Source organism: Nannobrachium achirus, assembly GCF_963921795.1.
Source record: "Nannobrachium achirus genome assembly, chromosome: 24".
Lineage (NCBI taxonomy): Eukaryota > Metazoa > Chordata > Actinopteri > Myctophiformes > Myctophidae > Nannobrachium > Nannobrachium achirus.
This window is the reverse complement of record NC_137831.1, coordinates 18,425,938-18,448,395: the sequence shown is the minus strand read 5'-3', so window position 1 is coordinate 18,448,395 and position 22,458 is coordinate 18,425,938. Positions and strand designations below refer to the sequence as shown.

The 22,458-nt window shown below is 42.5% G+C and overlaps 1 protein-coding gene across 1 annotated transcript in view; it reads left to right on the top strand.

Moving 5' to 3' along the window:
• Window positions 1–22,458, top strand: part of LOC308280383 (rho guanine nucleotide exchange factor 7-like) — a 40,236-nt gene that overhangs the window by 763 nt on the left and 17,015 nt on the right. Inside the window, exons 2-11 of the mRNA XM_080720645.1 lie at window positions 1,109–1,192; window positions 9,499–9,583; window positions 9,875–9,999; window positions 12,077–12,281; window positions 16,792–16,874; window positions 18,848–18,942; window positions 19,077–19,172; window positions 20,309–20,431; window positions 20,749–20,887; window positions 22,208–22,267. Coding sequence (XP_080576771.1) covers window positions 1,109–1,192; window positions 9,499–9,583; window positions 9,875–9,999; window positions 12,077–12,281; window positions 16,792–16,874; window positions 18,848–18,942; window positions 19,077–19,172; window positions 20,309–20,431; window positions 20,749–20,887; window positions 22,208–22,267 — 1,095 coding nt within the window. The remainder of the gene's footprint in view (window positions 1–1,108; window positions 1,193–9,498; window positions 9,584–9,874; window positions 10,000–12,076; window positions 12,282–16,791; window positions 16,875–18,847; window positions 18,943–19,076; window positions 19,173–20,308; window positions 20,432–20,748; window positions 20,888–22,207; window positions 22,268–22,458) is intronic.

The following is a 22,458-nucleotide window of genomic DNA, read 5'->3' as shown; positions in this document are numbered from 1 at the left end:
CTTTACTAATAGGCCTACAGAGTACAGACCCTCTTTAAAAGACAGCCTGAAGGCACAGACAAGGAAAAACTACTGTTCCATGAGAGACAAAGAAGGCTGTCTGGGAAAGAAAGAAATTCCTAAATATTTTATGGATTGGCTGGCCGTGGCCATAGGCAGAGCTATATATAGCCTAGTTACCTACTTTCGTTTTCAAGTCTCGTCATTATGTAGGCCCATTATGTGTGAATGTTTTTCTTTTCTTCTTACATTTAAACTGGATAACATGCCCATTCTTCCTGATAATAATTAACGGCACGTGTCCTTTTATCTTCTGCCTTCAACAAAGCGTCAAATCGTCGTCAAGGAAATTTCAAGATAATCATTCATTCTTATAAATTATCATCGTGTGAATTAATTAACCGACCAATTTCTCCATGTCTCCATCGCACGATCGTGTCGCGTGCCGAAAAATTATATCTGATCTGATCTTCAAGTTCAAGCCAACTGTTGTCTTCAAATCATTTAGATCTCTCTCTCTCTCTCTCTGTTTCACACACATGCGCACACGCACACACACACACACACACGCACACACGCACACGCACGCGCACGCACACGCACGCGCGCACACACACACACACACACACACACACACACACACACACACACACACACACACACACACACACACACACACACACACACACACACACACACACACACAGCGAACGAACCAACCGCGCGCACCGCATGCCATGGATCATGCCATGGATGGACTACAACAAAACGTCACTTCCTCCTTTTGGCTAATCCAACTTCCCAAAGAGATTGGACAGGGAGAGCAAGTGCACAGTGCAGTGCACACACATACACACACACACACTGACACACACACAGCGCGCGTCTGGAATAATAATCATGTTTTTCCACCAGGACTGTATATCTGCCGCCGCTCCGACCTGAACTCATTCCAGGAGAGGGTTCTGTGTGAGCCGCACAGAAACGGTTGTACCTCGGCTCTTACCAGCAGGAATCTTCACATGAACCGTTGGATCCAATGTTGTTGTCACCTCACCTCCTTGGCTCCTTGTCACATGTATGTATGTGTGTGTGTCGTTCTATCTAGGTTTTCCACGAGCCCAGAAGTGACAGCGAGTGTCAGAACAACATCAACGAGTTCCTAAAAGGCTGCGGAGCTTTCTGCGTGGAGGTGAGTTTTATTTTTTTACTATTCATTTCATTGATTTATGGATCTGTTTTCTAAATGATACAGAAGAAACAACATAACGGCAAATTAGCCACTTAAGCCCAATTTCCACTGGCCCAACTCCACACCACTCCACACCACACCGCCCACTTGTGCCAGGTTTTCTCTGAGCTAGGCCAAACAGGGCCAAACACTTCATAATGACTGATCACTCACTGACTTTTCATTTAGACCACCAGGATATAGTTGTAATACATGATAATAGATTCTATTGTGTTATAACCACTATAATAATCTATTATAGTGTATTTTAATTATCATAGTAATACATTAATACTTTATAATGTATTATAATCACAATTATAATCCATTACAGTGCATTATAATTAGGATAGTTGTAATACAAATTTATATTGTATTATAATCACAGTTAAAAGGGTCAATTTGTTTCTTACCGATAGGGGTACTTTTTTGTAATGGAAAATGTAGATGTTTTTATGTGGTGTGGTGTGGTGTGGTGTGGTGTGGTGTGGTGCTAAAACTGCAGTCGAAAAGTGGCTTTAGACCATTCTTGTTATTAAACTGGAGCTGAATTGGCCTCTCTGCAGGCTACTTACTTGGACCGCTTTTCCCCCGTCGACAGTAAATAACAATGTTGGCAAAAATAGCCGATCTACAACTAAGCTCACAAGAGTCACAACAGCCCATCGCAATGCAATGCGTTGTGATCGGCTACTTTTTATGCAAACTGATGCTGCGGTTCAACTGTGGTCCATAATTATTAGGCTACAATGTAAGCTGTTAGTAAACACCCTTGATCATTTGTGGACAGCAGCATCACCCAAGCTCTGTTATCACATAATATTGGACATGTTTGCGTGTTTACTTTGAATTAAATCCAAGTTGTGTTATGGCATGAGGGACATATCTGTTCAAGGTGAATTTGGATTAATGTGACACTTGTTGTGGAAACAAGAAAGAAAGAAGAGGCTGTACTGTTTTGTGTTTTTGTCTGGCATTGATTAAGTCATAGCTGTAAACAGACTGAAACGTGTGTGTGTGTGTGTGTGTGTGTGTGTGTGTGTGTGTGTGTGTGTGTGTGTGTGTGTGCGTGTGCGTGTGCGTGTGTGTGTGTGACTATACAGTATGTGTATTGTGCTTGCCTTGAGCATAGGTGTAGTAACACCTCTCCCTCACACCCTCTCTGTGAAAGGCACTGAACTGATATGACCCACGTGACTACACAAACAAACACACGCACACTATTGATTAATTTATGACGATGTGGAAAAAGCCATGGCACCGTCCGCGAATGGAAAAGAGCAGCTTATGACGAGTAATGAATAAAGTGGTAGCACCCAGGGGCGTCACAAGGGGCGGAAAAGTGGGACTGAGTTACTAGGGCCCAAGGTGGTGGGGCCTTAATTATTTTATACTTTAGCTATTGAAAAATATCAGATATACAAGCACCGAGTTCCACGCTGCGAGCTTGTAGATCTGATATTTTTGAAAAGTCGTGAAAACATGTGCAAATCTTTGAATATGTGTATTTTCTAAAGCGAACATTTGTAACAGAATTTTGCTTCTCGGGTCCCTGGAACTACATATTTTGAGATGGGGGTCTGTGGCCAAATACATATCATTTTGGGGGTCCTTCACATGAAAAAGTTTGAGTACCACAAACATTTGACTAGCGTCTAGAAGGATTTGAAATATTCAAAGACTTGCACACATTTTCACAATTTTTCAAAAATAGCAGATCTACAAGCTCGCAGCGTAATAATGCGTTCCCAGTCTAAATGGGTTCAACTCCCTCCCCCTATGAAGATCATTCATGGTGGGCCCGCAGTGAATCCTTGTACCCAAGGCCCAGAATTTGGTGCGACACTCCTGCCATACCAGCTTGCAGCTCTTTAATGAGCCTCCATGTGAACAAGATGCTGGCTGTGCTTGGCCTGGTTTTTGATGGAGCTGTCAGCTCGGAGGTGCTTCTAATAAGCAGGCCAGCTTAGTCCCCCACTTTCATGTTTGTCAGGCCTGTTGATGTGGTGCACTGGACCTCAGCGTGGGGTCTGGGGATCCACAGGTCCTTGAGAGGGTTCCAGGGTGTCCCCATGCAGCTAAAGCCTGATTAGTTTGGTTGCTATTGTATTCGGTCTGAGATTCTTTTTCCCCTGCAGAGTGAACCTGTGTTTTGTAAACATTTTGAGTGATGTAATGCAGGTTGTAAAGGCTTTATCATAGTCTGATGTGAAGAGCTATCACCTCAACTTTTAGGTGATAAGCTATCACCTAAAAATGTGACCCCAGACAGTGTGCAATTAATCAGGCTGTAATGACTGATACTTACATGTAGGAACCAAATGGACCCAATTGGTTCCATTCGTACACTCAGAGTTAAATTAACATAGATTATTTTACAGTGTAGGTGGAGTCCCCAGAGATTAGTTAAGAAAAATCATAAAATAGGGGTCCGGGGCCTAACGCATATCAAAATGGGGGTCCTTGAAATGGAAAGATAATCCCTGATGTAGTCTATAGAGCTGTAGAACTAGATCAGTCCTTTAGGACCCAATTCACCCAAATACTAAATGTCTCATTGACACATGACAGATTTTATTGTGTACCCCACTCAGGAAACTTGGCTGCGGCTACTTAGCTCATTCATGGAATTTACTCACCAGGGGGAATATAAATCAAACACATTTTACATATTATTTTCTAGACACTTTTGCCTTAAAACGTGAGGAGAGAGGCAGGAAATAATGAGGGAGAGGTGATCAGAAAGTGAAATCCACATGATCGTTTGCTGCTCCGCCACATTTATGATGGCGAGAGAGGCGATGACATTCAACTAGGGGTGGGTGATATGGTGATAAATATCGTTGAGACGATACAATGTCTCCACGATAGGCCTTTTCAGAGAGGGAGCCTCAAAATTCATTGCAGAATTCATTTAAACCTGCATTTTGGTCTAAATCAGTAGTTCTCAAACTTTGAAATGTCAAGGTCTCCCCTTAACTCTAACAGTAAGAATGGACCCGTAAGGGTCCATTTGGTTTCATACTGTCGGAGTTACATACTTGTAAGGATCAATTTAGACATCCCAAAAGGAACGCAGAGAGTCCCTGGACCCCACTTTGAGGACCACTGGTCTAAATGGTCTGTTACTCCTTTTTCTTTTAGTTTTTGTTACCTTGTACTGTAGGTGGGTATACTGTACTGTTAAGTAACTTGAAAAATAACCCTAAAAACCAACATGAAAAAGAATCATGATGAGATTGTGTATCGTGATACAGCTTGGGATAATATCGTGATATTGTATTTTTCCATACCTCCCACCCCTACATTCAACACAGGTCTTGCACTGGCTATGAACTTATGATGATGTCATGGTGATGCAGCACACACGCGTCACTGAGCCATTCAGCCTCCAGCGCACACCCCAGGCTGATGTGCCCTCCTAATGACATGATAAAATCCCTCAATGTCAAATCTTGCTGCGTGGCCAGGGTCCACAATTTATAAGAGCGTATGACTTTGGGGGATGAGGGAACAGGCACGTGCTCACATAGACATCAAAGGGGGCTTGAGCCCCTGCCCTTTTATCCATCTGTAAAAAGTGCCCTCTCAAGACCATGAATGTGGTTTTTACTATGGTTAAAGAAACGCAAATGCCCTCTTTCCATGCCATACCCAAGCTCACAATGTGTCACAGCGCAACACGTTGTGAGCTTTGAGGTCAGCTATTTTCGATATTTTCACCAAAAGGCCCTTTTAGAAATGTCAGCCCCTGCCTCTCTATAACATTCTCTGCACGTCCCTGTGAGGGAGGGTGGAGTGATGGGTGATGACAAGGAGATGGAGAAGGAAGGAGACTCTCCTCTCCTTAAGGAGTGAGGACGGGACGGGAGGGGAAAAATAGAGGGGATAGGGGAGAAGAGAAGGTAACAAACAAGGTTGGAAAGGAGAGAGAGATTTTTGGGAAAAGAAAAGAGGACATCTTAGAGGAGAGGAGGCTGGGAGAGCATGCAGACAGACAGACAGACGGAATCCCACGTGGAAGGAGAAGGAGAGAGTCTCTTCAGGACAGCTGAAAGGAGAGGGTGGGGTGTAGTTTAAGGCGAAGGATGGGGGGGGGAGGGGCTTGATGTAATTCAGTGTGTCAGGCGGCCCGTGGATTTTCCAATCAGGTTGATTAGGTCCACACGCCTGCTAGGCTGTTGGGAGCCAAGGCCTCCATTACCAGATTGACTGCTGCTCACTGCCTGACGCCAGCCCCACTGACTTACTGTACTGTACATCCATCCAGACGTTCCTCTGCAGCCTCTGTGGCCAGGGGCGTCACAAGGGGGGGGGGGGGGGGGGGGGGCGACTAAGTTACTAGGGCCCAAGGTGGAGGGGCCTTAATTATTTTATACTTTAGCTATTGAAAAATAGCAGATATCTGCTATTTATCTTTTGAAAAGTCGTGAAAATGTGTGCAAATCTTTGAATATATGTATTTGTAACTCAAATTTTGCCCCTGGGGGGTCCCTAGAACTAAATATTTTGAGATGGGGTCCGTAGCCAAATACATATCATTTTGGGGGTCCTTCACATGAAAAAGTTTGAGCACCACTGACATAGAAACATGAAACAGAAGGATTTGAAATATTCGAAGACTTGAACAAATTTTTAAGATTTTTCAAAAATAGCAGATCTACGAGTGCTGCGATGCGAGCTTGCATATCTGCTATTTTTCAATAGTTAAAGCACAAAATAATGCGTAATAATGCATTCCCAGTGTAAATGGGTTAAACCTTCTCCCCCCTATTAAGAACATTCATCGGGGGCCCGCAGTGAATCCTTGTACCCAGGGCCCAGAATTTGGTGTGACACCCCTGTCTGTGGGACCCCAGGGACAAGGAGAGTGGGGAGAGTCTGTCCCGCAGCGACTGACGTGGCAAATGAACGTGGGGGTGGGGTTTATGCTTGCTGTGTAACGTTAAGGACCCTAGAGTGGCTGGCTGGCTGGCTGGCTGGCTGCGTCATTTTGTCCAGAGATGTAATAACTGCAGAGCCGTTAAATGGTCCGTGAACTGGCCTGCACTCGTGTTCTTTAAAAAATAAAAAAGGAACATCAGTGTGATTTATTGTGCAGGACATGAAGGAGGAGAATGGGACAGAGAGACATTGATAAAGAAGGGAAGGAGTGAGTTGTAGGTTGTGACTCTAGGATGTGTGTATCTGTTTGGCATGCTCACTAACTGGCTGGCTGACCAGGATTCTGAGATGTCGCAGTCATCTCAGAATGAATCTCAGTTGCGAGTCATTGTGAGCATGTAGATCTGCTATTTTCACAATATTTGACAGTTTGGCCAGTTTGGTATTAAAACGGTCTTGAAAATCCTTCAATTATCACTTTATAAATGTGCAGATACCCTGTATACACTTATGTTGGTTTGTTTACCGTTGAGTGAGACATTGTTTTTACATTGAGGCCATGGCTACACGGAGCTGGATTCCCGTTTTTTCCGATATCCACATAGAAAAATATCTAGGTCTAACAAGCACACACACAGTAAAGTCTTCAGAGATATCCGGCTTCCCTGTCTACACGGCTCCAGTGAATCGGATATTTTTCAATCTCTCCACTTATTTATCCGGTTTAAAAAATATCCAGTTTCACAGACGAAATATTCAGCTTTGTGTGGCTGCAAGCCCCAACAGCACAAAAAAATGACTAGCTTCAGAAATGTCCAGCTCCGTGTAGCCATGGCCTAAGCTAATCATCCGGGTTCCCCACAAAATAATTTGGGGACCCTACCCCAAGTTTGAGAACCACTGATCTAGAGTGACCTTAGATGGTGTCTTCGTCTTCAGTACATGCCTTCACCAGAATCAGGCAGACAGTGAGAAGATGTTACATGAGAATGGCTCGCATGCTCCCCTGCCACCAAAACAAACGCCATCATCTTTATAGACGATAGAATTCAAATAAAACTGGCAGAATTTCAAGTCGCCTCACATGTCTGGACATGTCATAAATGGCTTTCGCGATCACATTACATTACTGAAGAAATGCTCTTCCTCAGATGCTCAGACGCTGTTCCTTGTTTTAGCTCGGTATTGACCTTGTGGGACAGTGATACTCTTTGCATACTGTAGTCCCACTTTGAAAATCTAGCCTGCAGTTACTTACCACTGACTGTGAGAGGGGAATGTGCATGAACCATTACTCTGTAGAACAGTGATTCTCAACCTTTTCATGCAGGCCCCCCAACATAATCATAATTATTTGAACTGGGGATCCCCCCCACCCTGACAAGCGTGCCGCGCTGCGAGCTTGTAGATCTGCTATTGTTCAATAGTTAAGGCACAAAATAACGCAGTGAATCCTTGTAACCAGGGAACAGAATTTGGTGCGACACCCCTGTCTACAACCTCACAACGCATCACATTGAGAGCCGATAGATCAGCCATTTATATACTTTTGTATGACACTGTCATGATAAAGTATAACATATTGCATTCAATTATGAAACAACAATTGAGATGTAAGGCCTGACAGTGACGATATACTACTTAGGCAGCTTCTTAAACACAACTCTTAGAAATGGTGCCCTGAAATGAAAAGATACGACCATGGTTAGGCCTTCAACAAAAGGTGTTACAAAGAACTTTTACAATCTTTGTAATGGGACACGTGCCTCTCTCTGACTATAAAGTCTCAATATCAAGGGCCATTGTGGACAGTGCAACCCGGAGGTCCTATTCTACTGACGGCCTTTAGCTCAGCTTATTGAGCTTATTCATGATGAATGTGAGAGGGCAGAAAGCCACTTCACAGAGATAGGAGGTTGGGAATTTAATCAACACATTGATAGCACTCTCTGAAAGTGAGGGATACTCCTGCCCCACACTAAGGAAAAATACAGTTTATTATGTTATGAGTGATACTCCATCCCCACACTAAGGAAAAAGACAGCAAAAAGAACTCTGCCTTGCTGTGTTGTGAGGCATACTCCATCCCCACACTAAGGAAAAAGAAAGTTTATTATGTTGTTATGTTACACACACTATGATTGGGTGTATCTCATGACCCATAGCATGGTTCTCCAACTCTGTGCAAAAAAAGAACTGCTCTGAGCTCTCACAATCTTCATCCATATACCTCACCTGACAATCAGCTGGCAGTGGCCACTTGTGTGAATTGAATGGTCAATTTGAAATCCAAATGTCCTCATCAGCCATAGTTTCCATTTCCAATAGTCAATTTTAAATCCAAATGTTCCCCTGCAGCCATAGTTTCTCACTGAGGATGGATTCCACCCCATCACCGTTTGATGGTGATGTCATAGCAGAATGTTCTTTATTTCCTTGATGACAGGTCCTAGCATTGCTCAGACCATTTTCTTGCATGCTGGTAATATGAGTGACTCTGGCAGTGACAGCGTGTGGCTTTTTAGTTTTGGCAACTGACTCAGCCTTCTTGTGCACAGAGATTTCCTTTTGTGATTTCAGTCTGTTAAAATATGTGTTTGGATTTGTATCCTGGATACATTGGTTCAGAATGCCTTGATGTTAATTTGCTTGGTACCATCGCTGCTCATCGTCGTCAGTTGCTTAATGCTTGTAACATTTGTTCTTAAGAAACCTATTGATATTTCCCCCTCATCGCCTCAAAAAATGTGTTGACAGTTAGGAAGAGCACATTTGCCAGCCTACGTAGTGGACAGGGACACATACTGTAGATACGTCATTATTTTTCCCCCAAGATCTTTAGCGAGGAAAACTTGAGAGAATATCCGTTTCGGTTGGAACTGATTGATAATAAACTGATAATAATTGTGTGAGATTTATAGGTGACATTGGTACATTCCAAATGTTCTCAAAGTATTCCACAGCATCCCTGGACTGCGGTCACAGCACCCGAGGGTGCCACAGCACAACATCAAGGCAGCGTAGTCCTGCCTTGATCTTTAGCCTCCTGGATGCAGTATTTTAAATGAGCCCCTCCAAGCCTTTGGGAATGCATAAGGCTGTGAGTGTGTGTAGTGCACCCAAGATTAGGGGGCTAGTGAAGGGTTTTCAGTTGACCATGCACATGAGTGTGTGTTTGGATCTTGCACATGAGCATGTGTGTGTGTGATGAGATTAGAAGGACAGCTTAGACTATGTGTAATCCTGGGCCAGACAGGAGTGGGAGGTGGGACTAAGTGTGAACGTTATGTATTTGCATTTATAAGGGTAGCCTAATACTATACTGTATGACACTTCTGTCTTTATCAAAATCATACAGTATATTCTCCTCTCCTCACCTCTAGCCATTTGAAGTCAATGATCTTCTTCAGGGTCAAAACTTCTCCAAAGTCCTCAACTCCCTGGTTGCCCTCAACAAAGCTACCGAAGGTAAGGCCATCTGTGTACTGTACGTATGTGTGTGTGTGTGTGTGTGTGTGTGTGTGTGTGTGTGTGTGTGTGTGTGTGTGTGTGTGTGTGTGTGTGTGTGTGTGTGTGTGTGTGTGTGTGTGTGTGTGTGTGTGTGTGTGTGTGTGTGTGTGTGTGTGTGTGTGTGTGTGTGTGAGATGCTTGTATTCACACCCACATGAAGAACTAGAACATGTATTAATGTACTGTGTTTTATTATTGATGAATACTCTCTCTCTCTCTCTCTCTCTCTCTCTCTCTCTGTGTATTCAGACATAAGAGTGGGCGGGGACAGCGTGTGTGTCCGTCACTCCACCTCGTTGAGGATCAAGTCGTTTGATTCGCTGAACACTCAGAGCCGCTCCTCCAAGCTGATACAACACCAGTACCGCAGCCTGGTCAGTTACCATAAGATTGCCAGTGCCTGGCTAGACTGTCTTATTTCCCCTCTACACCAAATGGTGTAGAGGGAAATAAGGAGGGGGCCGAGTATCTGTTACAAATACATACTGTACGTCTGTTGGAGAGTTGTGTTCTGTACAGTTCATGTACAGCAGTGCTTCTCAACCTAGACTCCCAGGGGGGTCCCCAAATTATTTTGGGGGGTCCCCAGATGATTAACTTAATGTGCAACATTGTTTTCTCACTCAACAGTAAACCCACCAACATACGGTATAAATGTATAGAGGGTATCTGCACATTTCTAAAGTGACAGTTGAAGGACTTTTTAATACCTCTAAAATTGCAAATTAAACATTGGCCAAACTGTCAGATATTAGAGGCTGAAATTGTAAAAAATAGCCAATCTACATGCACACACTGCAGAACACAATTAGGGACCAGCATCTCTGGCGGGCGACCCGGGCGTCATCATCATTAACAGGCAATGAGGTACCAGTATTCCTGGTCATGCCAGTGGTGATGTCATTGACATTGGCATATATCATAATATATCTGTTTTCTTTTTTTGGAAGCGGTGATACCAGTGGTGAGTGCACCTCATGGCGCGCTCTGCTCACACGTATAGGCCAAACATCATGGCCTACTTAGTTGGCACCTCGACAAAGTACGTTTCTAGTTATTACTGTACCTATAGTTAGGCCACTTCCCTCCCCTCCTTCCTCCTTACCTCCTTCATCCTCTGTTTTTTCCTCTCCTCCCATCCTGTTTCTCTCTCGTACTCGGCCTCCCTGTCCTGCTCTCTTGCGTCGTGCTCTTCTGTCTTGCTCACCTCCATCCATTATTTCCTTCTCCATCCTCTTCTATTTTTATCCCCTCTCACTTTCCATCTGCCTTTTCCTCTGTGTCTCTGTCTCATCATTCGTTTCTTCTTCTCATTCTCCTCCTCCTCTGTCTCTCTTCAATGTTCTTTCTTCTGCCATGGGAAAACTATGTTTCCCAAAGCAAATGTGAAATAAAGTAAGCGGAAAATAAGAAATATATGTACAGTTACTGTAGATAGATACACGTATAGCTACCAGAATGAGGAAATGTGTAAGCAGAGCTGTGGAACATTGCAAAGTATACTGTAGTGCTGTAGGTACAAAACTAAACCGAAAATAAACTATGAAACATTTAGGCTAATAAAGGCCTTTCACTCTACATTTATACATGCATAAATAAACAAAGATAACATTTTTGAAGAGAAAAATATAGCTGCAATCCTTCAAATATGTAATGGCATCTGCTGTGTTTGTAATGTATATACAGTGCAGCATTGTTCTCAATCTCGGGCCCGGGGACCCCCAGGGGTCCATAAGGCCTAGGGGGTCCGCAGCAAAATAATTAAGTTAAATCACATTAACCCTGTTTTGTATTTGTAATTCCATGCTATATTGATGTGGTACTAGGGGTGGCATAGCTCAGGGGTAGAGAAACCGACATTAGAGCACAAAGGGTTCCCGAAGGGTTCCCAGTTCGAATCCGGCCTCCCCCTGACATAATGTGGAAGAGTCCTTGAGCAAGACTCTGAACCCTTAGTTGCTCCTGGTGAGTAGGTTGGTGCCTTGCATGGTTTCCTCTGCCACAGGTGTATGAATGCTTGTGTGAATGGGTGAATGTAATGCACAATTTATGTAAAGCGCCTTGGATAAAAGCGCTACCATTTATAGGACAGATCACAATCAAAGTCAATCAAAATAACAATTATTCTACATTGTCTTATTGTGTAGACTTCTTTTAACAATATAATTTAACAAATTTCATTAAATGAAACCAAATGGACCTTCCGGAACGAATGGGGGTAAATTTATTGTTATCACAACCCGTACAGGTCCAGTTGGTTTGATTTCGCGTTCTATAAGGGTCACTTTAGAAATGTGCATACACCCTCTATACACTTAAACCTAATGTTAGTTTGTTTAATGTTGCACATTAAGTCAATCATCTGGGGACCCCCCCAAAAATATTTTGGGCGACCCTCTGGTTGAGAACCACTGCAGTACAGTATCCCTCTGTGTCTCTGTGTCCCTGTAGGACATGTCAGACGGCAGTGGGTGTGGCCATGTCCTGGTGAGGGCACGCTTCCCCTTCCAGCAGACTAACGAGGACGAGCTCTCCTTCTCCAAGGGTGACATCATCAGTGTGAGCCGGCAGGAGGATGGGGGGTGGTGGGAAGGCTCCTTCAACGGCAAAACAGGCTGGTTCCCTAGCAACTACGTGCGGGAAGTGAAAGGCAGCGGTAGGTGCTACTGTCTGTTACACTCAGGGGCGTCACAAGCGGGGGAAAAGTGGGACTGAGTTACTAGGGCCCAAGGTGGAGGGGCCTAGAATTCTTTTATACATTAGCTATATAGAAAAATAGCAGATATACAAGCTCACAGCGTGGTACTGAGTGCTGCGCTGTGAGCTTGTAGTTCTGCTATTTTTGATAAGTCGTGAAAATGTATGCAAACTTTGAATATATGTATTTTTTAAGCGAACATTTGTAACTCAGATGTTGCTTCTGCGGGGGTCCCTGGAACTCGATATTTTGATCTATTTTCGGCAAAGAGGTTTGGTGTAGAGGGGAAAAAGAGCAGACTAAGTACAGAGTGAAAGGTCAAGTTTATTAAGTATTGACGGTTCAAGTGGTTAAATATCTGAAAATACAAATTAACATGATTCCAAAATACACGGATGATTCTGCTGTCAAACAATGAAACTATATGGAATCTATGAAAAGGTTGTGGGGGTCCCTGCTTCATCTCTCTCTCAACTAAGGGGTCCCTGGCCTGAAAACGTTGAAGACCTGAAAACATTGAAGACCCCTGGTTTAAGTGGTTAATTTAAAGCCATACTGTGTAAGATGCCCAACTAGTGGTCATTAGCCCTATAGCAAACCGCGGTCGCGTCCGCGTCTTTCGGACGTTTTTCGTACCTTCAGACCCCCGCGTCTGCCTCCACCTCGCTGAGATCTATCTTTTAAGGGGTCCCTTGTTCCTGTGCGTTCAGTAATTCCAGAGATACGGACTCCTTCACCCTGCCTGGTAGGCGAAATTACCTAGAGAAGGGATGGTACAAACGGGCGACAACAAATATGGCTGCCATAGCGACCCCACTTCAAGATGCGCTGTGATTGGCCGGCAGTTGTATAACCCTTGCTGTGATTGGCCGGTAGTGTGATGACGCAATTTTGGCGCGAGATCCGGTCCACGGCAAGGATCTCAGTTTACATACAGAGAAGGCTTTACAGGCTGAAATTCACGGCGCGGATCTTCTAAAACTTTTGTGATTTAATAGTTAGGAGAATTTTAAGATTTGTTTTATAAAAAAAGTTACATAGTACAACTTTAACTTTATTTTGCTCACATTATTCCAGTAATATTCCTACAAACAATGCCCTTAAGGGTTTATTTCCTTTTCCTACAATACATAGTTCTGTATTTCCTGGGGTAGGGCTTTGTCCTATTCAGCAGATTGGAGCTGTAGTGTGTGTACATCCGGGGCCCTATTTTATTCTCTACTACGCTATCCCTAGGTCATATAATTCATAGACGGGCTGCCCACTGTGTTTGTGAAAGCCTGTGTGGTTGTGTTGCTGGTGGGATGGGAGGAAGGAACAGGGGAAGGAAGCTCCACGTACAGACAAAGACGGGAAGTTCCAGAGTTGGGGAGAGCAAGAACTCTTTAGCCCCCTGGAACCCTAGCTCTCAAACAGCACTTTGAGAACCACTGGTGTAGAGTAGACTCACAGGAATGAGGAGCTGTGAAAGATTAACTTTGAGAATGCATGGCAGTGAGTGCAGTGCTATGGTCATGCAGCAGTTAACACACTCACCTACAGTATAGGGCTACACAATGTGTAGTACACATAACCTAAACATTTTCTCTTAGTCTTCCTACTGTCTGTCTCATTGAATGATTTAAGTTTTTTGGAGAAATCCAGCCAGTGTATTTAGCCACTAACATAATAATAATACATCTGCGGTAATTTGCGCTTTTCTCTGTACTCAAAGACACTCAGACTAGGGGTGCAACGATTAATTGATTAATCGTAATCAAATCGATTATTAAATTAGTTGCCAACTAATCGCTGGCATTTTTTTAAATAATATGCAGGAATATAGGGTCAAGGACAAAAGATATGACTTAAATATTTATTTTTAAATTACCTATTTGAAAAGAGTACTGTTACTGTTATTCTTTAATCAAATGTATGTAGTCAGCAAAAGGTATTTTGTTTATTTGACTTTTATTCGCAACCTAATCTAAACCTAAATATATCTTTTGAATGAATTATTCATCTTTAATGTCTTTTTTGTTAGTGAGAACATGTCTAAAATAACCTCAAATCTAATTTATCAGGCGATACCTAAATAAGTGCCATAATCCGATTAATCGTTTAAATAATCGACCGATTAATCGATTATGAAAATAATCGTTAGTTGCAGCCCTAACTCAGACATCATTATTTCCTAACTACAGAACATGTCATGTATCCTATTTGTTCCCATTCTGGGCATATACAGAAATAGGCAAACATTTAGGCGATCTACAAGCTCACAACAGCCGTTGATCGGCTACTTTTTGTGAAGAGATTTTGTGTTGAGGGAAAAAAACTATGGAACCAAGAATAGACCCCGTGGAGACCACGGTCTACAAAGTATATAGGGTTTAAGTGGTTGAATCATTTGATCATGAGACCATGTCATCTTGAAAACACTGCCTGCCGTTCTCTATAACTCTTGTTGTCATTACTTTACATTCAGTCTCCGTAAAGGACAGAAGTATCCAGAAGAATTTGAAACAACATGGCTTATTAGTGTCTGTCCATGATAAAATGACATTAAGGGCAGCGAGGCATCATGGAGTACGCTTTCGTTTTAAAGTTCCAGCCGCACTGCTACCTTATCGCTGGCACTGCCGTTATGAAATGTTGTTTAATAAGAGCGAGAGTCTGCCTTGGAACATTCCAGGCCTTTCAAGTTGATGGGAAGAGAAGATGATCATTCACTTTTATTGGTGCACTGGGACGTAAAGCCACGGCAAGTTGAAACATTGGTTGTAGACTGTGTACGTTCTCCAGGGTACCGCTGTTATAATTTTACCATTTGCCAAAAGAAATTAAACGGAAAGGAAACTACCATACGTCAGTGGCTGTCTCTGCCGTTCTGTGAAATCTACCGAATGGGATACTGTATGGGCGGATATAATCGTGTTTGGACTTAACTCACTTAGCGCCGAGCGAGCCAGATTTCAATATGAATCTGCGCTTATAACGCCAGGAAATAGCTATATTGAATCCCCAAAATCACATTACATAAACAGGTACACGTGCCTGCGGATGCCACAAGATGACCACTAGAGTGAGCCATAGCTCATAGACTTTCCATGGTCCCATGTTAAGTCAGAATAAAAAACAAGGTTCATGACATAACAGGATGGTACAATGACATGCTCTCCATTGACATTCAATGGACAGGCCGCGGGCCGCCATTTGAGCTCAATACTGCTCAATTCGTGCTTGATCGTCTCAAACCACCATTGGTATGGGCATCGGAACGTATATAGATGCCACACAGAAAGTTTCCGAATCAAAATCCGACCTAGTGAAGCTACGTGAGGGTCGGATGGTTTGCATTGAGCCTAGCGGCTAACAGAGGCCTACGTAAACAGGAAGCTATGGCTTAAAGGTGACGTCATAATCGTATCCTTTTTTTTCACGGTTTTCATCTGTATGCTAGTCGAAGGTAAGCTAACCGTTCCGCTCCGTCTATCAACCCAAATTAAAAGCTTAAACAATGCTTTTATATAAAAGTCGCTCCGAGTCGCTCGGCACTAAACGCCATCATTAGTTAGTCGCCCCGAAAGTCGCTCGGCGCTAAGTGAGTTAATACCTGTGTTTGGACAAAAAAGCTCATTAGTCATTTCATCGCTGTCGGGCAGAAACCTTGTATTTCCATATATCATCTTTTTTAATTAATGCTATTGGTCATCCTTTAACCACTTCTTTCATATATTATATTTCGTCGTACGATAAAGTCGTGCAAAAGCAGTGAAAATGTTTATATTTTGAATATTTTTTTAAATGCTCGTGTGGTGGAATTCAGATCAATCAATAATCATGAGAAAATGAGGAGACAAGACAATTATATTAGGTGGTGTGTGGTCAAGTTTATATATAACATGATATCATGGACAGAAATACAATTAACACTCTGGGCAGTGGTAAAAGAGTTCTGCCAAGAAGAATGGTCAAACACTAGAGTTATACTGTGTGGACTGGCTTCAAGGCCTCTGGAACGAGCTGTACCATAACAAGATAGGCTTTACCAAAACAATAGTTACTGAGGCCTACTGAAGACTTCTCGACTCCTAACTATCAAGTATTAGTATCATCATACAGATGTCACCTAGATATTAATATAATCAATGAATACATGATCTACTCTATAACGTCACAAATAATCAATCATGATAAACTCTAATCTACTGCAATTGCCTATGATGAGATGACGTGCCCAAAATGGGGGCGACAGGTGGTTAAGTCTGTCTCTGGGTTTTATAAATATTGAAACAATGAAAAATATTTACAAGCTTGTGACTACATTGGATCCATTGGAACGCACTACGCATTTCCATTTCCTGAAACGTGTAACGGTTTTGGACATACAAGGCTTCTGCCCCAAAGCGACAATAAACATGTGATGGTCATGTACAGTATGTCAATGCATGTCTGATATTCTGTTCTGCCCTTTTCCTCAATGCAGACAAGCCTGTATCACCCAATGCACAGAAAAGTCCCCCAAAAGGCTTTGACAACACTATCATCAGTAAGACCTACTACAATGTGGTGAGCTGTGTGTGTGTGTGTGTGTGTGTGTGTGTGTGTGTGTGTGTGTGTGTGTGTGTGTGTGTGTGTGTGTGTGTGTGTGTGTGTGTGTGTGTGTGTGTGTGTGTGTGTGTGTGTGTGTGTGTGTGCGTGCGTGCGTGCGTGCGTGCGTTGATCTTAACTTTTCTGGCAAATTCAACATAGTGATGTTGAATTAGCATGAGATGGTAAAATGAAAACGAAAGCATCCGTCCATTTTGGTTTAAAGTACCGGTTCTTGGCATCAACCGTTTCCCTTTGGGGTTGATTATTCATGTAACAGTAATGTATTTAGGCTAAAGTAGCCTCTGGGATTTTTTTTTATTGATTGATTGATTGGTGGGTCATCAAACTGGTGCCACGGGCCGGAAGTGGCCGATGGGCCTGAGTTTGAATATCACTGAAGTAGCCTATCAAAACAAAAGAACACCGAATGAATTGGGTCGTCTGGTTCAAACGTTCAAATCCAACCCAGATAATGACTACACAGCTGTCTGCAAACCATCAGATATGTGACTTTGTCTGCCTGACTGTATGCTCTGTGTGTGTGACTGTGTGTGTGCTTAATTGCATATGTAGGTTGTTTCTTCCATTTCACTGATTTCTGGGCCAACTGCGCCACAGAGTCTGCTGCTGCTGGTGGTGGTGTGTATGTGTGTGTGTGTGTCTGTGTGTCTGTGTGTTTCACAGTGACATTTCAATAATGCAACAAGCCACCACACTGTCCCAATTAAGCTGTGCCATCACTGGTTGTAATACATGGATCTATCTCTATCTCCATATCTCTCTCTCTCTCACACACACACACACACACACACACACACACACACACACACACACACACACACACACACACACACACACACACACACACACACACACACACACTAATAGCACTGTATTTATTTATGAAGTTAGACTATTGTGAGACGTTGAAAAGAGTACATTTTAAAACCCATTTAGGCTTAGAAATTATTGAATGCTTTAACCAGTGGAAAAATAGCAGATATACAAGCTCAGATATGCATGCTTGTAGATCTGCTATTTTTGAAAAAGTTGTGAAAATGTGTGCAAATCTTTGAATACCGGTATATGTATTTTCAAAGCGAACGTTTGTAACTCAAATTTTGCTTCTGGGTGGTCCCTAGAACTAAATATTTTGAGATGCGGGTCCGTGGCCAAATAAATATCATTTTGGGGGTCCTTCACATGAAAAGGTTTGAGAACCACTGACATAGTAGTCTCTCAAGAACTATCTCAAGAAGAATTTTCAATAGTTAAAGCATAAAATAATGATACACAATAATGTGTACCCGTTCTAATTGGGTTAAGGATTATAAGGAGTTATAGATCAGGTTGGGCTATAGATCAGAACATAAGGCTGCCAGTGGAATAGACCAAACCAGCATGTGTAAATAAACACTTTTTAGGCCATTCAGTGGGTCTCAAATATTAGTGCCTTATTAACCTTTATTCTAGCAGTCTTTATAGAAATGTATCTTTTGAATCTTAGATGTTTCCCTGGGACCCAAACTAGTGAAAATAGCAGATCTACAAGCTCACAATGCGTAGCTTCCCATCGCGTTGTGAGCGTGTAGATCGGCTAGTTTCACTACTTCTTTAACATTTGTTTTCTGATTTATGGAATTTCTTTGTTTTTTTCCCCTTTTATTTATTAATGCTATTACTTTGAAAAATCATTGAATTTGTTTGGGAACCGGTGTTTTAAATCCTTCAAGTGGAGATATTTGTTGAATACAACACCAGTGTTTAGTTACTTAGATTATTAGATTATTTAATATACCGTTAGTCTATGTGTGCATTCTTAGTTTACAGATATTCAGCAGTATTGGTACTAGTAATTTAATTTGAAGACATTTGTAATTTCCCAAAGGTTAAGATTGACATTGTAGTAAGCCAATAGATAGAGTCCTTACCAGTATAATCTGTTTTAGGTCCTGCAAAACATCTTGGAAACAGAGAGTGAATATTCAAGAGAACTACAGAGTCTCCTGGCTTCATATCTGCGCTCTCTACATCCCACTGACAAGTACGTGCGTGCGTGCACGCATGTGTGGCGTGCCGTGAGTATGTGTGCAATGCATATGTACTGTGTGTATATGTGTGTCTGACTGAGGTTTTAAGACTTTCATCATGAACTCTCCTCTCCTCTCCTCTCTCCAGGCTGAGCAGTGCAGACATCAGTCATATTCAGGGGAACCTGGAGGAGATCTCCACCTTCCAGCAGATATTGGTTCAGTCCTTGGAGGAGCGTACCAAGTTAGTTTCTTTTTTTTCCATTCTTTCTTTTTGTTTTACATTTCCTATTTGCCCGGACCATCAGGAAAACTCTTGGCGGGGCTGTGAAAGAGAAGTGAAGGAGCAACACTCACCCCTCCTCACTCACAGGCTGTACCAGCTGTGCCAGTTTTCTTCCAGGGCCAATGTTAACCATTTGGACCATTCATGTCTAGGCTGTCACAACTTTTTACATGATTAATTGTCACTCAAATAATTGCGATTGACATCTGCGGAGCTCTGCAAATGCACAGCGATAGATTTGCCTTTTGTTGAATTTCTTCAAGCACTGTGCAGCAAAACTGATTACGTGTCATATTACACATACATCAAAACTCGATAAAGAAACACATTATTATGGTTTAGATATGTTAATTATTATCATGGAAGTCAGACAGGAACGGTGAAGATAATTCTTGTAAAGACCAGAATTTGCCTATTTGTACTGTACAAGCAAACTATACGCTGTATCAGTACAGAGAGTGTGAGGAGAAATATATTTAACATTTGCATTTAAAGGGGAGAAATACAGGGATTTGTTTGACACATACAACTCTCATAAAGATAAATGTTGTGATGCTGTAGCAGGGTACTGTTACAAAGAGAATTCATGCATGGCAAACTTAAAAAGAAAAAAAAAAAAAAAAAAAGCTTTTCTTCGTTGAAATTGCACTTTACTTGTTGATATTGGAGTTAATATTGGAAGGTGTTATGGCCTTACTAATTCCACAGGCAAAACCGTCTCTACGGACAACTCCCAGTTTACATCCTGTTCAGCTAACAATAGAAACAAACAAAATAACTATGCACAGCTCACTAGTTGCATTGGAGCTTAATGCTGACGGCAGATTTGGTGGGATTGCAGTGACCTCTAGTGTTCGGTATCCTCACATACTGTAGTCACAACAGGGCTCGTGGAAGATGATGAACCCTTTGATTCAAGCTTAATGTACTTTTTTACGGCACCTTGTAACTATGTGTGTTCTTGTATGTGTGGACATGAATAAATTATTAATCTCTCTGTGTGTGTGTGTGTGTGTGTGTGTGTGTGTGTGTGTGTGCGTGTGTGTGTGTGCGTGTGTGTGCGTGTGCGTGTGTGTGTGTGTGTGTGTGTGTAGACTCTCAGAGAACCAGCAGAGAATTGGCGGGTTCTTCCTGGGTCTCATGCCACAGATGAAGAATCTGTACATGGCGTACTGCTCCAACCACCCCTCAGCTGTCAGTGTGCTCACCCAACTCAGGTACACTTAATCCCATGAACCCTAGCATCCCTAGTCTGGGCATGTCATATTGCAGTGTTTCTCAGACTTTTAAATTTCAAGATCTCCCCTTAACTCTGACAGTGTGCAAATGGAACCAAATGGACACGTTAGAGTCCATTTGTACACTGTCAGAGTTACAGACTTGTTTGGGTCAACTAAGACCCCCCTAAAGGAACCCACAGATTCCAGGGACTCAGCTTTGAGAAACTCTGTCATAGTAGGTAAGCATTCAGCGAAAAACAGCAGATCTACAAGCGTGTGTGTGGTGTGTGTGTGTGCGTGCATATATGTTGCAGTGAGGATCTAGGGGAGTACATGGAATCCAAGGGAGCGTCCAGTCCAGGTATCCTGACTCTGACCACAGGTCTCAGTAAACCATTCACCAGACTGGACCGCTACCCCACCCTGCTGAAGGAGCTGGAGAGACACATGGAGGTCAGGCCAGTCTCTTTCACCTCTTCTGTCCTCTCTGTCTGTCTTTCTGTCTACTAGAATAGTGGTTCTCAAAGTAAAGTGGTGTCCGGGATCCCCAGTGGCCTTGAGGTGATACATGTCTGTAAATCTGAGAGTGGTAGACCCAGAGATGGAAAATTGTATCAACTGCTGTGGTCAAATTGGGGTCCTTAACATTTTAATGTTTGAAAACCACTTGTCTAGATCTAGAACCCTATCTTTAAACAAATATTTATCTTATGTACTGTAGTTTTAGAGTTGCAATTCATTTTACTGACCGGATGTTAATGGGTCTCTCTCTTTTCTAAAGAGGACATATTTACGCAATTTCAAAGGTGTGGTGCTTGGGAAAGTGTAAATGTTGCCATAGGAGATCATCACGCAGAGATACATAGGTAACTACAGTCATAGACGCCCTGGCAAAACTGCACATTGGGCAAAACAGCTTGTTGCACATGTGGAACGGGCCTGCGTGCGTAACCGGTGGGATGGAATTGGATTAAAGCACACTTTGATTCTTGACTCTAATATATAATTCTTATGTCTGCATTGGCCATTGTCCGTCCCACTATTCCTACCACATCTATACTGTGATAGAAAAATATTAATGTTCCAGTCAGGGTGAAGTCAAACATTTATTGAAGATTTCAGCAACAGAGAAATAGCATACACATTTCTCTGTAGCATACATCAGAGAGCAAAGCTCTGGCCTCCCGGCCAGAGCTTTGCCCTATTGGGCAGAAGACCTCCTCAAGTGTCATATGGGACACCTCTTATACACCAAGGTGCTCTCCCTAGATGGAGAGAGAATCTAAACAGCTATACTAAGTACCATACAGTATATAATAAGGCTGACTGGTTAAGTTGCAATGACCATGTATAGCATCACTTAGTACAGATTTTATGCTGACACAGAGTAGGAGTAGAAGTCACAGTCCATGGATGTCAGCTGTTAGATTGACAGCTGCAGGTACATCTAAATGAGTAGCCTTGTGAGATTTTCTTTAGACAACATACATATTTGTTACGCTATAAATATTTCTACCACAATACATCAAAACAGGAAGGAGTGCACCTTCTGCTGAAAAGTTTCACGTTTTAACTTTTATATGTGTATAAAAGCTGCTAGAAAAACACAATGCATGGCGAAAGAGAGGACTGCACCTCAGGTACGGCGTACCATAGGAATGGTTGACGATGGTTTTGCAGGTGATGTTTCTAGGGACATGTGATTGATGCCCCCTTAAAACCAGTATGAGAAGAATTGGGATGTTTCTAATTAATGTCTGTCTCTCATCACAGGACCATCACCCTGACAGGACAGACCTACACGCCTCTATGACAGCCTTCAAAAGCCTTGCTGTAAGAAACACACACAGTGTTAGTTAGGCCAGTAATTGCTGGCTTTGACAGGTTATTTCTTAGGACAAAACTTCAAAAGCCGAAAAAAATATGGATCATAAATGTTTTTTTCTTTTAATTATATTTTCTTAATTCTTTTTATCATCGCAAATCAGAGACAAAACATCTGCTGTTCTGCTGGATTCCCACAA